This window comes from Falco cherrug, chromosome 12, assembly GCF_023634085.1.
Source record: "Falco cherrug isolate bFalChe1 chromosome 12, bFalChe1.pri, whole genome shotgun sequence".
Classification (NCBI taxonomy): domain Eukaryota; kingdom Metazoa; phylum Chordata; class Aves; order Falconiformes; family Falconidae; genus Falco; species Falco cherrug.
The window spans coordinates 17595041-17613247 of NC_073708.1; the positions used below are offsets into that span (position 1 = coordinate 17595041).

At 40.7% G+C, this 18207-nt stretch overlaps 1 protein-coding gene across 5 annotated transcripts in view; it reads right to left on the reverse strand.

Moving 5' to 3' along the window:
- Nucleotides 1-1735: 1735 nt before the first annotated feature.
- The window catches only part of LRRC8D (leucine rich repeat containing 8 VRAC subunit D), a 53835-nt gene continuing 37363 nt past the window's right edge, over nt 1736-18207 (reverse strand). For all 5 annotated transcript variants that reach the window (XM_055724612.1, XM_055724611.1, XM_027814361.2 and 2 more), the window contains one exon: nt 1736-6946. In XM_055724612.1, the coding sequence (XP_055580587.1) occupies nt 4374-6944 (2571 nt within the window). In that variant the 5' untranslated portion in view covers nt 6945-6946 and the 3' untranslated portion in view covers nt 1736-4373. The remainder of the gene's footprint in view (nt 6947-18207) is intronic.

Genomic DNA, 18207 nt, shown 5'->3' on the forward strand with positions numbered 1-18207 from the left:
CATCCACGAGGAAGTCTCTCAGTCTGTACGTCTACAAGCAAATAGATTAATACATTTCTAATAATTTGGTTTGGCCTAAATGGAACATCAGCAGTTGCTGTCTGGCTAAGGTACTAGCTGTGTTTCTTCAATGGGAAAGATGATTAATGAAACAACTTGCCTAGAGAGGCTGGAATCTCCATCGGTGTCGAACCTGTTCCTACATCTTGCCAAATACCTGCCAGGAATGCGTTAGGGAGCCTTATTTCTGCACGAGGCAGGGTGGCACGTGTAAACACATATTGAGATAACTTCTAGCCATTCCTATGATAGTTTGTTGTGTAAATCAAATTGTTCTGGGATCACACATTATAAACGTGTTGACAGGGCTCTGCCATGCAGCTAATGACAAGACTGTCTGTGCCTCTTGATTCTTTCTATATGACCTCATTTCTACCAGACCTGTGTTTTTCACAGTTATTCATGCATTTCACCTCCACTAAAGAGTCTCCAGTTTATATATACAGGAAATGTAAATCTTTTTAATAACCTTTTCCCCAGGTGAAGAGAAGGCTGCACCAAAACCAAAAGCAGGTCTCAAGCCATGGGTTTAGCCTCCCTCCTTGCTTTGGACTGAAGAGCGGTGCTGTACTCCGTGTTATCTTCAAGGTCAGTTGTTGCACAGGCAATAATCGCATCAGATGGGCAACAGCAGCCCAGAAAGCTATCCTCAGCCCACTGCCACCTGTGCCCTATGGCTCTGCCATCGATGCTGGGATGCCTCAGCAAATTCAAGGCTTTTGTTCTCATCTTTAGCACCCTCGTGGGTTTACATCCCACAGACCCGATAGAAGCCTTATTTCATGTTCACAACAAGCTGGAGAAGTATTACACTCAGGACTGTCAGGTTCCCTGCATGGCTCCCTGTCTTGAGAACCAGTAAGTCTGAAAGCCAAAATCTGCTCCTGCAAGGAATCAGAATGACTGTTAACAGCAGCTGTAGGAGCACCTCATTTGTTTAACTTGACTTTAAGGAATCACAGTCTAGCCCACTGCCTTCACATAACAGTACACCACTAATTTCTGTATGCATCCATGGAAACACAATATACAGAACAGCTATTTCTGTAAGATTTTTATTAAAAATAGAGGAGTCCACAAAGTGGAACCCCCATAATTAGACATGACTTACAGTGTCTGGGCTTCACCTTTTGCTACCACAGAGGGCAGCTCAGGACAGCAAAACCATTTATTTAGCAGCAGAGAGCCTTTTACGAGTGTCAGCATCCTTCCTTACACCAAAAGGCCCGATGCCTGCTCAGGACAGCCAGAGCTCTGCCTGCATCACAGGAGCATCTTCCAAAAAGGACAATTTACTGGAAAACTAAAGGATCTTCACAGAAATGCATTAGAGCGGCAGGGGCAAACAGAATGGGCAATTTCCTACTTCCTCTCATTTGAATCAACACAGTAATTTTTCTTTCAGAGCCACGCATATATTCTGCAAAACACCATTAACAAAATAAAAACAGTGGTAGGTCATTTAGATTATGTGTATGAAAGAAAGAAAAAAAAAACCTATCCTGAAGTAGTATATTCCAGTCAGAAACCATACCCACAGGATTATCAGGAGCAGCAACTCATACCTCTTCCTTCTTAGGTTAAAGGCACCACAGAACAAGTTCAGCATAAGATACTTGAAATCAGAGATTTTACTATGCAAACATTTTTCCCCCATTAAAAAAATAGATTTGAGGAAGATATAAACATATTTATTAAATCAAATAGAAATGCAAAATATATTTCACATGCCTTACATGGAAAAGAGATGAACTTCCAAGACTTTAAAGCAAGACTGTGTCAGTTGACACGCAGGAAATAGGAACATTACAGTCACAAAGAGAGGAAGGACTGGGGTGAGGCGACATGGGGATGGTGGGCAGTTCCTCTCCACTCCGAGAAAGGTCTCCTAAAACCCAAGAATGGAATGGAGTTTATGCTGAGCAAGCATCACAAGCCTGAAATTAACTTTAACATATACTTATTTTGGAGGAAGTTGTCTAAAGAAGTACAATTGGCTAATAACTAGTCGAAACAGTGGTCTAAATTATGTATACCATACTCATATGAAGTGGACATGGGTTTATTTTTTTGAACATCAGTAGGGACAGTAGGAGCATTGGCAACACCAAAAAAACCCCAAACAAACCAACTTTTAAAAGCTGGATCAATCCACAGCCGCATTCTGTGCGACTCCTCTATTAAAATACGAAAAAAAAAAAAAAGATGAAAAATAGCACTATTTTTCTAAATATTTTAATTACTTCGTCATCCTCCGACTCTTCGTCCCTCCTACGCACAGTTTCTTGGAAGCTGAAATGACACTCAACAGCAAATAAAAAGCATACACCAATAGTATATTCCACAGTTTTTCTAAAGAGTCAATAGTCCAGCAATTTTAAAGTGATCTATGTGCAAAAATAAACACATGAGTTTCTTAAAAAAAAATCACCTACTGCAGCCTTAACTTCTACTTCAAAAAAAAAATCAGAGGATTAGCATTAAATTTCCCAGCGGAGGACAGATCAGTAACTGCAAGTATTCCGCCAAACCTGTGACTTGGTGTTGCAGAACTGTCAACATCGCAAGTTTACTGCCTGCTGGCAAGTGGAAAAACAGACTATCCCCAAAAAAGAAGTGGGAAAATGACTATTCATAAACTGGTCTTCTGACATACATAAGCATATCGTGCAGGTACGTACTCAGAGACCGCTACCCGCAGCGGAGAACAGTCCTCCCAGCATGACCAACAGTAAATGATTAACAATAAAATGTGCAAGATTTGTAAGAGCAGTATTTGAAATGTTCCTGACTGCTCAATGCCCCTAGGCCTAAACTATCCCCTCATTAATAGTGGTGGAAGTCAGGGCAGCTCTGGTGAAGTTACAGTAGAAATTGCTGTGCATGAGGATTTCTGTGTGAGAAGAACAGTCCCTTGAACTACAGACTAGTTCAGTCCTGACCGCACTACAATAGGGAATTGTGTTTAATCCATGAGTAACCATGTAATCATCTCCCAGCATAGTACTTCTTTTCTGCACACATGGAATGTAAATGGCCAAGATTTACAACTGATGATTATGCAGATTTAATGGATTATATGTCTTTAATGGTTCTGGCAATGCAAACTCAGTTAAAAAAACAAAACAAAAACACCAAAAAAACACCCCTCAAAAGAATCCCACGCTCACTGCTGTCTGCTTTCTTCTTTATTTGATGACTTATGTGGCACACAGGGTTTTCTAACAGTGTTCAAAAACACCAAATTACTTGGGCTGGGGCTGGGGAGAAGGGTAGTCCTGTGGTTAAAGTCCAGGTGTGGAAGACACACCACAGTAAGTGATAAAGCTAAATCACATTTGGGTAAATTGTTAACTCTTATGTCTCTGTCTTTGATCTAATAAACAGAACAGACACCTCAGTTTCTAAGCAAGGGCTGAGAAACAAAACAATCACCAACTCATAAAAAGCCTTGATTTTTCCAGCTGAAAACTCAGAAGAGGAGCAAAATACGAGCAGTAAAGTCACTTGGTGTTTAATGGCCTTTGAAGTCACCTTGCGAAACAGTTCAAATATCAAAACTATCCCCAACTTGAAAGCCAAGTGGCAGTATTCTCCCTTTTACCACCCACTGCTGTGGGACAGAGGAGCCTTATGGAAGCTGCGGGGGAGACCAGCTGCAGGAACACGACCAGTCTTTGCCAGCATGAAGGAGCAGCACACTGGACCACAGAAGAGATCTCACCCAGTAACATGAGGCCTTGAGGATGAAGAATGAAGGCAAACACGCCTGGCCCGATGCAGACCACATACCTTAATGCAGGAAAATGGTGGTTCTGGTGCAGTTCAAAGCACAGCCAAACTGGTTTCATTTGCCAGGGATGGCTAACACTAACCACGCACATCAACATGTGTTTCAAGTGCTGTTAGAACCATACCGTATACATTTATCCTTGTTTTTCACCCCCCATAATGCACTAAAGTAAATCCAGACCTTAAGGAATAACTTGCATAGTAAGAAAAGGTCATCAATTTAATCATTTACTTTAAGCAGGCAAGCAAATTTGTAAACATTCAAAAGCGGCAGCATCCAAGTTACAAACAATTTAAGAAAAAAAGAATTGAGATTATTAAGGTTCTTTATCATCTCAAAAATTTTGGAAATAATATTTTAAAACACTGCAAACATTGAACACTCTGTTACATCTCTTCTAATCCTGCTAGTAGTCCTGCCTTCCAAGGAATCCTCCTTTCTAAAATGCATGGTCTCACAACTGCCATAATTTTTAGCGTTTGCCGTTTGGAAATCAGCTACCGGTGCATTTCACCTCAGCCTAAATCCCGTTAGCAAAGGGAATGCTTGTGTCTTGGTTCAACACCTCTTTAACTTCCGAGGGCAAAGCGTCAAAGAGGTGATCTTCCACCACGAGCCCGCTTTTCCTGAGAAGCTGACACTGCCCCAGCGTGGCTGGCAGACGGTCCAAGCAGTTTCCCTTCAGTTCCAGGTGAGTCAGCTGCAACAGTTGACTAACTTTATCTGGGATTGAGGTAATACAGTTTTGTCCCAGACTCAAAGTCCTCAATTTAACACATTTAAACAACTGTTTTGGCAAAACGTCGACTTTGTTTCCTGTGATGTGAAAATGCTGCAGATTTTGAAGCAAACCTATTTCCACTGGAATCAATGCGATTGAGTTATAGCTTACATCTAAACACCTAAGTTTCTGTAAACTGAACACTGCGGCTGGTAAGGATTCGAGTTTGTTATTGGAAAGATAAAGAGACTCCAAATTCTTTATGTAGGTAATGGAGGGAGGAATGTTGACTATTTTATTGTGCCACAGCTTTAAACAAGTCAATCTTTTTAAGTGCTGGAAACTGATGATTTCTTCAATTGTGCGTATGCTATTTGACTTTAAATCCAGTTCCTGTAAGTTAGAGAGGCTGAAGATGGCGTGGGGAATTCTCTCCAGTTCACAGTTCTGCAGTTCCAATTCCGCAACATTAGTCATTTTCTTAAGGCTATTGAGTACCACAAGCTTAGTGCCATCATTATGAATGACTAGTTTTGTCAGATGTGGTGCCACATCTGTGATGTTAGGGGGAATTTTGGTCAAATTGCTCTTCACATGGAGAATTTTAAGGTGTCTCAACTCTCTGAGAGATTCAAGCCCTATCATTTTATTGTTTTCAGAGTTCAAGTTGCCTATCAAGTACAATTCACGGAGGTTTTTGAGCAAATACACCCACGCAGGAATTTCTGCAACATCTGTGAATTTCACATGAAGGCATCTCAAGTGGTCCCGGAGGAAGCTGAAGGCAGTCTGCTCGACCTTCGCAGGGCAGTGGCACAGATGAAGTTCCTGAAGATTTGTCATCTGGGAAATTTTCGCTGGGATTTTCGCTTCAGGAATCAGCTCCAGTTTCAACACATCCAGATCAGTCAGATCAAACACTGCATCGGGGACCCCCGACAACATGAAGAGATGCAACTCTTGCTTGTCCTGGGCATTGCGGGAAACATGTTGACGCAGCTTTTCAAAAGTCCATTCATGGTTTAAACTAATTTCCCGTAGTTTGTTCTCACTTACCTCTGACAAAAAGACACCAAATCGCTTAGAGTACAGCTGGTCGTACTGATCTACCATATGCAAGAGAAATGCAAAATCATTTTTGACATCAGGGATATCACTGAAACTACTCTCTTCTCTGACCTTTTCAAAGGAATATTCTTTTAAAGGTATTCGGAACAGCCAGAAAAGCGTATACAGGCAGATAAAACCATAGACACAAATGAGGGAAATGTAGCTGATAAGCAACTTCTTCAACATGTAAGCCATGTTGTGTGTACATTCAAACTGCGTGTAGCCAATCAGATGTTCCACTTTCGGGTTGCAGATGTGTTCAAAACTAATGGTGTTGACAAAGTTTGCAGTATAGCAGAGAATAAATATGAACTTGACGGTCTTGATGACGGTCTGGCCAACATAAAGCTTGTAAATCAGATCACTGTCCTCCACGTGAGCCCGGAACTTACGGACTTTCTCGAACAGCGCTTTGGCTTGTTCTCCGTCTTTCTTATCTAAAATAGTGACGCTGGGAACCTCGATCATCGGCTTGTCAGCTGAAAATTTGAAGCCAGACTTTGTTATCATGGGAGTGCTGGCACTTGGGCTTCCTTCATCACTGCTAGTGGAAACATACTTGGGCAGGGACTGGGCACCAGTTAACCTCTGTTTGTTCTCCTCAGAGTCCTCACATGCCGTTTCAGACAATGCTTTCGTAGTCCAAGGGGACTCAAAGCACTTCCCTAATATAGACACAAAATGCTCAATTTTTGAGCAAGTCTTGGGATACTTGAACCAAAAATTGCTACTGACTATTAAAATGATGGTATGGATGAGAACAAGATAGGGAAAATACTTGGAATACCAAGGAAGAGCCAAATGGTAGCACATCTGGTTAATAAATACGTATTGCTGAAAATCCAAATTTGTTTTACGACCTGAAGAATCTTTCTGCTCCTTCTTCAGCTCCTGGCCTGATTCAGTGGGTTGATACTGAGAAGAGGTAGCTCTGCTCAGAGGTATGTCAGGTGTTACAGTAGGGGCACTTCCAAAGGAAACCGTTCTCACTGACGCTGCTTCTCCTGGACCAGTAGATGTTTCAACAGTGGTAAAGTCAGCCTTCCCTGATGTGCCGGTTTGTGCTTTTGAATTTACAGTAGACTGCAAAACTGGCAAGCAGACCACCTGGTCTTTGGTCAGCTGCATGGTTCCAGCAAAAATGGCAACCATTAACATAACAACAGCTAGATAATCCATAAATACATCCCACCATGGTTTCAAGATACGGTAAGTTGGCTGGATGTCATTGAGTGATGCAACTTCTGCAAGGGTAAACATTCCTACAAGAGAACAAAGACAAAATCAGTGTTGACGACTGGTGAGCAGGTTATTTTACCATTTAATAACAATCACACCATAACTTACAGATCCTCAGAAGTTTCCAGTTCTCATTATGTTTTGTTGCCTGTCACACATTGTCCGTCATTCCACTCAATGCTCTTTTTTCAAAGGATATGTACTGAAACGATGCATTACTTTAGCATCAGAACAGAATTCTCCTCACTTCAGGCCAGATGGTATTTATGTACCTTTTCCACCTCACAGTACAAGCACCAAGGCCTGCTTTGTGCAGCTGCAGCATCTGAAAGGTAAAGTGCTGTAGCTGATATGTATTATTAACATAAATAGCAGCAATTGATTACACTGCACAAAATCTGATTCTGTAAAAATGACAGCTTGAGTCTGAACACATGAAACCCAGGAGTAACATTACTTTGTAGTACCTTGCATTTAAATAAAATAGCATTTGTTCAATGCTTTCCACCTTGCTCATGACTTGCACAGCACATTTTAGGCCCCCTGTTACACTATAAGCAAGGTCTCTCATTTCTTTTCATCTAATACAGTAACGGTCAATGTCTCCCACTCCTTGCTACCAAGCATCCAGATTGATTAGCTCCTTTCCCTGATGCATCACTGCACAAGTGAAAGTCTTGCAGTTGCTATGTGAATATCCAGCACAATTTTTTAAATGTGTTTGGATGTTTTACAGGGAGAAACAGTTTTCACCTATTCATTGGACCAAATGGTAGCGTATAAATTTTTTCCCCCAATTAATGAAGAAATAATCCTTCCTCAGAAAAATACAACCCAACTAACCAACAGAAAACACTGACAACTTTTTTGACATATAATGAGAGAAAAATATTTTTCAATTATCATCACAGCCTGGTGATTATAGGAAGCTGGTTAGTCCAGGCAGCACAGGAGCAGGCTGCAAGGCTTTCACTTTAATTTAAACATCTACACCGTGAGACAAAGTGGCAAACTGATGGAGTAAGAATCCAAACCTCTTTGCAGCTTTAAATAGCTTGCTTTGCTTTTTGTTTTGACAAAATCTAGAGGACTCAACTTATCAGCTTTTTAAAAAATAAGCTTCCTGTGCAAGCAGGATGTGGTAACATCATCATTTTAACTGCTGAACTTGTGACCCAAATTTGCCGTTTCTAAAGTAAAATATGCAGCTTGTGTGCACACATGGAGTGTGGAAGGAGACAGGATGTACATTAACACACAGAGTCTGGCTCCCTTTGGTTGGGAGAAGAACAGCTTAGCAGAGCACAAGGAGATCAAAGTAGGCAGTATAAAGATGCATCAGGTTTATTATTTTTAACTTGTAGCATACCAGCTCCTACAGACCTGCACCTTACAGACCCTAAAGGACAGCATCACAGGCAATGAATATACAACACGTTTGATTATTTCTAGCCTACATTTCTCTGAAGAGGATAACAGACATTTCTATATGCAGAACTCAAACATCAGCTACTGCCTGTGTGGTCCAAGGCACGCACTAGCCCCTCTCCTTCCCCGCAGCAGCACGCAGCTCCCATGATCTTGGCCTGCAGGAAAGGCCAGAGGTCATTGCCATTGCAGAGCCCGGCACAGAGCTCATGATAAAAGCGTCTCCACCACAGGGAGGGATCCAGCCCCTGGCTTCCCATGCTCTCCTCCCAGGAGCTCTTACCAGTACTGCATACCTAGCCTTGCATTTGGTGAAGACAGCCAGAGGACAGGTGTTTATCTCACTCTGCAGTTAGATAAACTCTCCTCATCTCAGTTGGTGCTGTTGGCACAGTTGCCAAAATGTAAAAGTTAAGGCTCAGTTCCTCAGGGAATAGGCAGAAGGAACTTCCAGTTCTCTCTTTATTTTCCAGGGAGCAAATGAATGTCAAAAACTCCTCCCTTGTCAGTAACACAGGTTGTCAGGCTCTTAACAGTTCTCCCAGCCCCAGCAGAGCCTCCTCGCAGCAGCATGGCTCCTGAGCCCTGCCCCACGCACCTTCACGGGGCTGTAGTTGCTACAGCAAGTGCTGAAGGATGCAGACCAGTAACACCCCACAGATATCAAAGCCTCACAGCGCTTTTCTTCAAGTTAGCTACGAACTCCCACTTTCTTTAATGTCTCCCGATGCTTACCTAGACTGAGTCACAGCACTACTCCTTGCCCTAGAACTGCTACCTTTGACATTTAAATAACCACCTGTCCAAAAGAATAGCTTTAGTCATTTGTACTAATGCGAAAAGACAGATACAACAGGACCTTCCTCAGTCCAAAGGCACAACCGCCACCTGCCCAGGACAGAACAACAGCACAACAGCAGCAGTGGGGTGGGTGGGTGTTTTTTTCCTGCATGGATTTTTTTTTTTTCTTTTCCTTCTTAGAAGCTGTTTGGAAGAGATGCTCTTATGGATCTCCAGGCTGTTTTCACTGTGGTCTCGCCCACCTTGGCAGCCACAAGAACTTCTCACCCACTAGGCTACTAATGCAATAGCTCAACAGGAGAGCACAGAGCCAAATGCTTAGCAAGGACAAGTCATACACGCTTACTACAGCCATGCCTCTGCACACAGAGCCATGCAACGTGCAGAGAGAAGGTGGCAAGCGGGACGGGAAAGAGGAATGAGATGACTGCTGTAACGAACATAGGTAGCTGCTACTGCTTGTTCCTCTGGGGGTAGCCTTTCCCTCAACTTTGCACTACCTAATTATGTGGGAAGTTACTTCATTGCGGTTTGGGGCACAACCTGCAGAATTCCTTTCACAGAATGAAGGTGGTTTTTTTTGCTTCTGCCATGAGAACACGTGGATAAAGCACTGAAACTCCAGCGCTGCAGATGTGGCTGCTCTAAGCAACTGAAATAATGGAAAAGAAATGAGAGAACACAAAGTGGTTCCATCTAGATTTAGAAAGAACAGTAAAAAAAGTGCTAAAGCTAAAAATCACCCCTACCAGACCTCTGTCTTGCACACACACAAAATGATTTCAAAAAAGGTTAGGAGACACAACAGAGCCCATATAATCCTCTTTGTGGGGCTGTAGGCAGCATGGTGTAACAGGAGCTTTACACTGAGAAGTACCACATTCAATGCTCTGAACATGCCTTTTCTTTCAAGTTACTGATACTCACAGAAAAGCTACTGTTTTGGCAGAGATCAGCCGTTATAAAACACAAAAAAATCCTCTGTGGTGTTACTGTCTAACACCGTGTCTCATAAAAATGAGAGGCAGTCTTTTTTCTAGCTAGTAAAAATCAATTCCAGGAGCTGAATACAGGTTTCTGTCCTCACACGTCTGAAATATTTAAATGCTCTGAGTCTTAATCAACAAAATGAAAAACTATAAAACTACACACAGTATAAGGCACATTCTGACTGATAGGCTGCAAATAAATCTGTTATTTCCTCTCTTAAATCCATGATTACATGCATTGGCATTTGATTTCACTAAACTAATAACCACAGAAGTTAACTTCTATTTTATTTTTGCAGATGCTTAGAAATCCAGTCTCTACAGTATTGTAATGTTTTTGGGTTTTCTTTATTCCACAGTTAAACAGAAACTATTTAAGGCTTTTAAAACCTACTTTTAAAGCCTACTGTCCAGAATATTCCTTGGAGTAGGTAGATAGTATTTTCATCACTAATTTTAACCTCCCTTTAAGGGTGCCAGACTGGGGTTGGGGTTTCATGATAAGCTGCAGTGATGACACAGTAGTAAGGAAAAGGAAAAAAAAGAAGAAAAAGAAAAAAAAAAAAGAGAAAAAACAGAAAGAAAGAAAAAAATGTAAATGGCAGTCTGTGACTCGCTGACATAGGTGGTCTCCCCTCAAGACCAGTACATGCTCTATGCACAACTCCAATGCAAAAAAAAATCTGTAAGCAGGGAGCTCAAACTGAAGAATAAAGTATATGCATCTGGAAAGCCAAATCATCTTAATTTCTCATGGTGAAAACACGCATCTTTTTTCCCCAGCCCTCTTCAAGGCTCACAAGACACCAAGTGGACCTTGAGGCTCAGCAGAACATGGGATTTTGGTACACCAAGATCTAGACCCAAACTAAAAAACTCGTTCTTGAAGGGAAATAATTTTCAATTCCAAATATGGAATTCCAGGACACAGTCTCCTTTTTAAAATAGCATATTTTAGTTTAGTTTTAATAAGCACAGGTTATAATTCAAGCCTATTGCCACACAATCTTTAGGGCTGCACAGCTACACAATATGAGGAAGATTTTTAATTCCAGCAAATAATCTTTTTTCCTCCCAAACCCTTTGACTCCAGTTCTGTAACCTGGATGATGCTCTAGGATAACATTAACCTCTCCCAGCTCCATCCATTATCTCCAGCTACCTACTGGGTGCATTATCTCTCCTGGGGGGTGGGGATAGAATCTTTAAACTAAAGAAACACAACTGTTCCAAGCACAACTGTTTCTTGCTACCTTCTAAGATTTTAGGTGGAAAAACTTCTGAAAGCAGCATAGTACTACCTTTCTTTTCATTGCTTATGTGATATGGAGCTCTAGAACTAAAACCAGTTTATTTATTTTGCAGTTCCATAAGTTACAGTGAAAGCGGAATACAAAAATAAAAAATTGACAACGACAATATAGTTGCTCTAAGTTACAGGCCTATGTTAAATCAGCAAGGATAACAACTAATTTCATAAATCATATTTCTTCCCCAATTATGATCCTTTCATTAGTCTTAAAGAAAAGTTGTAATAGAAAGAACTCAGAATGTGATCAACCTGGTGAATTTTTCTGACATATTTCAGACTAAAAATGCTGAAATACAAAGTGGACATATTTGGGTTATTTCATAAGAAACTGTTCTAGCTTAAATACAGAAGTTAGAGGAAAAGGAAGCAGCAGATTGGTATGTCACTAATGTTCATTTACATCCTACTTCTTCCTGTACTTACTAATAAAAACTTCATCTGTCTGCCCCTGTAATTCACTGGCCCTCCTGTTTTAAAAGCGTATTTAAACTTAAAGCAAATCCAAAGTTAGAACAAACAAATAAAACCAGAACTGTAGCACATGAACCTCTCATTTTACTTTCAGGTTCCCAAGACTCCAAACAAGCCCATTTTGTTACAGGAAACAAAAAGATTCTTGAATTAGCCTTGTCACCGCAACTGGTCAAGAATTTCTTTTTTTAAAAAAAAAAAAAACAACAAAACAACAACAACAACAAAAAAAAACCAGAACAAAAACCAACAAAATATTTCTAGTTGAAAAGAAAAAGTGCTACCATGAACAAAATTGTTTTCTTCCTTCCCACAGGAAATTAGGGAGAAGAAAAGTTTTCCCATAACTAAAAGGCTTTGCTAGCTTGCTTTTGATCAAATGACCATAGGTTTAAATTTATTTCCGCTGTATATTTTACTCTTTCCACCACCCATTTCTACTTCCTTTGTTTTTCTACTTCTGCAGTATCCTATTAAAGCAATTAGAACTTAATGTGATAAGAATGGATTATGAGATTCCTTTTAGCCAAGGATGCTGCGAATATCAATTGTTCCACAGTCTGCAAAGACCAAAAAGATGGCACCAGCCTTTTTTTAATCCTTCCCCACAGAACCAAGTGTAAGAAGCCCCAAAGCCCTTGTAAAATAATGCATAAAGACATTCAGAAAAGAGCCTATGAATGGATTTATGCATGCCGAGCACACAGACACATTCATCACCTGCACTGGTTATTCAGTTTCTGATATTAAGAGAAATCTACAACAAACTGAAGAAGGTTGGAATCTAGTAATGGAGGGAAATTGTCCCCGCTACTGTAGCTGGGAATATTACAGCTATTCCTAGCCCGGTTTGCAGGTCCTGGCTAGGAACAGCTGGCTGAGGCACTGCCTCTGGATAGCTGTAGAGAAGCTGCAGCCCATTTGAAAAAGAGGAATTAACTCTGCTGCTTTATTCCACAGGGGATTAGTGTGCTTTGCTCTACCTGACCCAACTCAAGTTACAAAACCAGTTTTAGGTACAGCTGCGATTAGAGCTTCTCTTCTCAAGCATCCTGCAAATCAAACCCCCAAATTCAGCTAAGCATGGATTTGTGTGTTGAGTGCCCCTATTGTCTGAAAAGCCCAGGAATCATTTAATGATCAAATACAACACTGTATTTCTATAGTGTTTCTCTACTGTATGAAACGCTTTGCTGCTTCTTCAGCGACAGAAGGAATTGCAGAACATTAACACCAGCACACAAGGACTACGCTGCAGCTTACAGCATTAGACACTTTCTGATCAGTGCTTTTGTCTCAGGAAGATCAGAAAGAGATTTAAGATAAGAACCTGCACAGAAAAAGATCTCCCTTATTTTCTTCCACCAAATTAGAATGACAAGAATTCACACTCACTATTTCTTCCCTAAACATCTGACATCAACCAAATCTACCAGTTTTAGATCAATCCGTAAGATCTGGGTTGGTTTATTTTTGTTTGGCTACCCCTTGACTGAACAAATTGTTATTTTGTTTGGCCTCTCTGATATTCCAGTCTAAGCAAACTTCTATGAGATGGGACATTTATCTGTATGATAAGACTTTCTTAAAATTAATTGCCTGTCACCCTGAAGGTAGTATTTCAGAGACAGCATACCACAAGATGCTCTGTGGGTGTAATGGATGATAACTACATAAGGAGAAAACAAAGAAAACAAAGCTGAAGGAGATTTCTATAGAGAAAAACATCCCAACTAAGGAACAGGAGTTCCACAAAAGCTTTTAATTATAACCAAGTCTCACCATATAAATATATGTGGAAAATGGTGATGCTGTTATTTAATAACATACTTAACATGATTAAGGAGGATTAATTAGGACCACTCACAGACACATTATTTGAGAAACAGACAAACAAAAAAACCCTCACCAAAATCCCCACAACTAACCCATCTCCCCAATTCCCCCATCCCACTGCCCAAATTGCACAGCTAATTTTGAACTTTCCCTTAAAGGGAATATATAATCTCTGATATAGACTGTAAATAAATCCCCCACCAAGGAATCATCATCTTTATGAACAACATCAACCTGACAGTAACTCAGTAAATGAAGAATTATCAAAATCTGATTTCTCTCAGACTGCACACAGAAATATTAGGCTTCAGTAAACTGGAGACAAAAATAAGATTCTTGCTTTGTAACCAATGTCAAATCAGTACCCATTTAAAAAAATTAAATCTATATAAAACTTTTTTCTTTTTTTAAACCTTCAAAAATTCTGCCCTTCTAAGCTGGGCTTTTTCAGGTTGTGTAACACTCTAACCTACTTTTAGATGCTGCTATTTAAGTGTTTACACTGAATCTTCCTTGTTTATCAGCTCTTTGAAGGTCTAGTGCTATACACCACTCCTACACAGATGGTTTTGTAATCAATGTGATATTTAAAAAGCACTGTTAGTGGCTATAATTTCCATAACAATAAACTCTCAAATCATACCTCATTCTTGCCTTGCCGTAAATGACGGGAGAGGTCTGTTTAAGGATGACTTCTCCAAAACAGGAGCCCAGCGTTGTACTTCTGACTAGCTCCCCAAAGCAACCAAAGATTATTAACACAATTAACTCTGTGTTTGCTACACGAGAGTTCTGTGTCCACAGAGCACAAAGTGAGCAACTTCCCGCCAGGACTGCCGTACACCTGAGAATGCTCTTACAAGAGGGCTGCTTTGACAAGAAGTACAAGCTTCGGGTTTTATTCATACTTATCCCCAGACCACAGAGCGCAGGGTAGGTGCCTAGTATCTTTCAGAATACAGCTTGTCAGTTTTTTGACCTTGAAAAGTTCAGAGATCCTAAGCTGAACGTTCTGCAACACTGCCCCATCCTCACTTTGCACAAGTTAGTAGCATGGCAGACCATACAGGGCGTGAGAGATGGGAGAAGGAAACAAGGGTGGAGAGGAGAGTGGTCCTTGAGCATCCTTCTGTAGCGGGTACAGAGCTCAGTATTATAACCGTATGTGTTACAGTTCAAGTCAGTTATCCACGTGATTTTACAGTTATAAACCAAACCACCTAGCAAGGCAATATGCAAGAAACCAAGAGGGGTGACTAATGAGGCTAGACCCCAGCAGAGGCAAATACTGAATTTACGCTTTTCATATCTGTAATTAACAGTCCGCAAACACACGGGCATTTGACAGGCAATTTCTTTTGGGAAGAACACAAATCTTGCATTGCACAACTGAACAGAAATCCTACAGCAGAGTAAGAGGGACCTTGCAGAAGAAGGCAAAGAACATGCCTCGGCGTACCCTGGCACATGCATTGCTGTTACAGTGTTGTACGTTACATTGCTGTTACAACCGCCAGCATTAATGCAATACGGATTCACCCTTCTTTTATTGACAGTACCAGCGATAGCAGTAACAATGCTAAGGCTGAGTGATCAGATTTCTGAAAACATTTTGTTTTACCTAGCCAGACTAGAGCGAAAAACAGTGAGTGGACACTTTGTATCTCATTCCACCAAATTCCCAAAACATACCCAAACCAGTAATATTGAAAAGACAGCCTAATTTGTATGTGCAAGACCCCCAGTTCAACAGTAAGCACTTTTACTCAAACACAGACACAACTGAAAGTTACTGTAGTTGATTCAACCTTCGCTGACATGCATGTACAGTGCGATTAAAAGTTACACCATCCAATAAACTCTATCAGCTGCTTGTGCTCAAGTGTTACACATTGAATTCCTTTGCCGTTTCAAAATTTGCTGTTGCCCTATCTTTTAGCCAGCGATGTTTCTGCAGTGTTTTCATGACCACTATCAGAAGTACAGGAATACACAGTAAACATCTGGTGCTTCTACTGACCAAAGCACTTTGGGAATTTATCAAGATGCAAAAGCAAGCTGCACCAAAATAAAAGCACATCTGGTAACTCTAGTCTCTAGAGGCTGCTTTTCATCACTAAAAAAAACCCCCCAGTGATACAATTTTTTAAAAAAAGGTAATAAAAGAATTGAAAGAGAAAAAGGAAGAAAATGTAACAAAATTATATTTCCTTTTCAGTTTAGAAATCTGAACACAGAATGGTTAAAAATGGTTGACCCTAAGATGTTACTTAAATTTGCTTTTACATAAATAAATCCACATGGCTACAGAGTTTGTTATACAAAGTAGCTTGATCTCAGGTAGAGGTGGCACTCAGCAATGCATGCAATTCCTCTGAGAAATACTCCTTTCTGATCCACAGCCACACACACTGCTGGTCTGACTCATCTTGTTCTGGATTCACTTGGAACTGGGGCAACTTCAAAAATGGCAAGAAATTGAACCTGGCATAGAGTTGCTGGCTTGATGATTTTAAGCCACAGAATGTAAAGATACAAATCTTATTACAGGACATATTAGTACTTTTAGCTACACACCCTAAACGTACATAAAGAACAGGAAGGAGCATCTACCAAAGAAAAACACGTCCCTGAAGTTCATGTTGCTGTAGGTTTTTACAGCCCCTCTTAAGGGCAAAATGACCTCTCCACCCTAACTCATGGTACTAAAGTCTAGCTTTACTTAATTTCTAAACTGTATTCTCAACAGAATGGAAGCAGGTTTACTGAGTAACTGAAGTTATTTTCAATGAATACTTTCCTTCTTTTTATTTTTAATGGACATGCCAACAACCTTGCACTGGAACATTTGCGACATCCTCATGGAGATACTGAGCCAAGAGCAGACAGAAAGTTCCTTTAACTAAAGAACAGGCTCCATTGCTGCCTACCTGAGCTGGTTCATCTCTTCACACAGAACAGCACACACACACAGACATGTTAAATCTAAGTTTCATATATAAGATTTGCACACCTATGAGCTACTGTATTTTCAAGTACCTGCAGTGACGCTTCCATTACATTCATTAGTTAAAAATGACCTAGGAAAGGTCACACTTAAAGTAAGAAATTAAAACAACAAAAGCAAATTACATGCATGCGTGCAAAACAAAACCAAAAAACACCCAGGGACACAAGAGGCCACATGTAACCAGCCTCCTACTTGCACATCAGACTACCTCTATTTCTGCCAAGATCTTTTCCATGGCAAGAGCAGTAGGAAGATGCATCAAGTGCAACTGAAAATCAGGACATGAAAAAAGCACACTTTAATTCCACCTTCCTTTTTACCCATTATGCCAACATAGAGCTGCCTTGATTAAAAAAAAAAAAAAAAAAAGAGAGAGAGAAAAGCAAGTTTACAGCTCAATAAATAGACTGCACCCTCAGTTTTCAAATAAGAGTCTCTGACTCTTTATGGGACAATAGTCAAAGTACGTTCCTACTTAAATGTCACACAGCTTCTTTTCTCCCCAGGGAGAAGGGGAGACTTCCTCACTCAAGCTGAGGAATAGCTGTAAAGCCATGTCACAAACTGCTCGAGACAACTGCTAAGCAGCCTCCGACACCCCTCCCACCATCCCGTCTCCCCCCACTCTGGGCAGACACCGCACCACAGATAACCTGCTCCCGGCTCTACCTGCAAAGATTAAACCACTGCTATCAAGCAGAGAGATCTTCTATGCTTCGGACATCCTGCCAGATGGGTAATAACGATGACTTCTCATGTAAAACTCTGATCAACAGATGAAGGATGACTTATTAATGCTACCGCATTCCTGCCAAGCTTCCAATAGCTGAATCTCCAGTGGGTTCATGCCAGGAAAAATGCCTGCAGCTGAAGCATTTATCCTCAAAGGGCTTTATTTAGGTTTATTTCTTTTTCCTCTTCTAAACTTAAGCTGCTTTCTGTAAGAGGTAAGCTATTTACTTAGCCCATCTAGTCCCATAATTGTTTGGTTCAGTGTGTGTACTTAAGAACAAAAAAGGCATTACGCTACAACACATATTTTGGAAGCTGTTGTTCTGAAATTTTGCTGATGAGTTCAGATCACCTCCTTCCTTTTTATGCTTTAATTTCTAAAAACCCCATTCAAAGTTGCCTTAAGAAAGAATGTTCCAAAAGACTTGCTGTCTTCCCCGAGACTGCAGCATTCCTGCTCTAACAAGCAAGCTTCCAGCTCTGCAAAAAGGTTCAGTAAGGCTCAGTTACCTGTGTTGCTTGCTGCCATTCACCAGCACCAACTCATCCATACATCCTCCAATTTAAATATTTACTATTGCTAAATTTATATTATGATTTGACCCAGCTGGAATTGTAACCTCTGCACTGAGAGCTCTCCAGCAGTGAGCGGGCAAACAACCCTTGCCCTTGAAGGCTTACAATCTAGAAGTGATTATTTGTTAG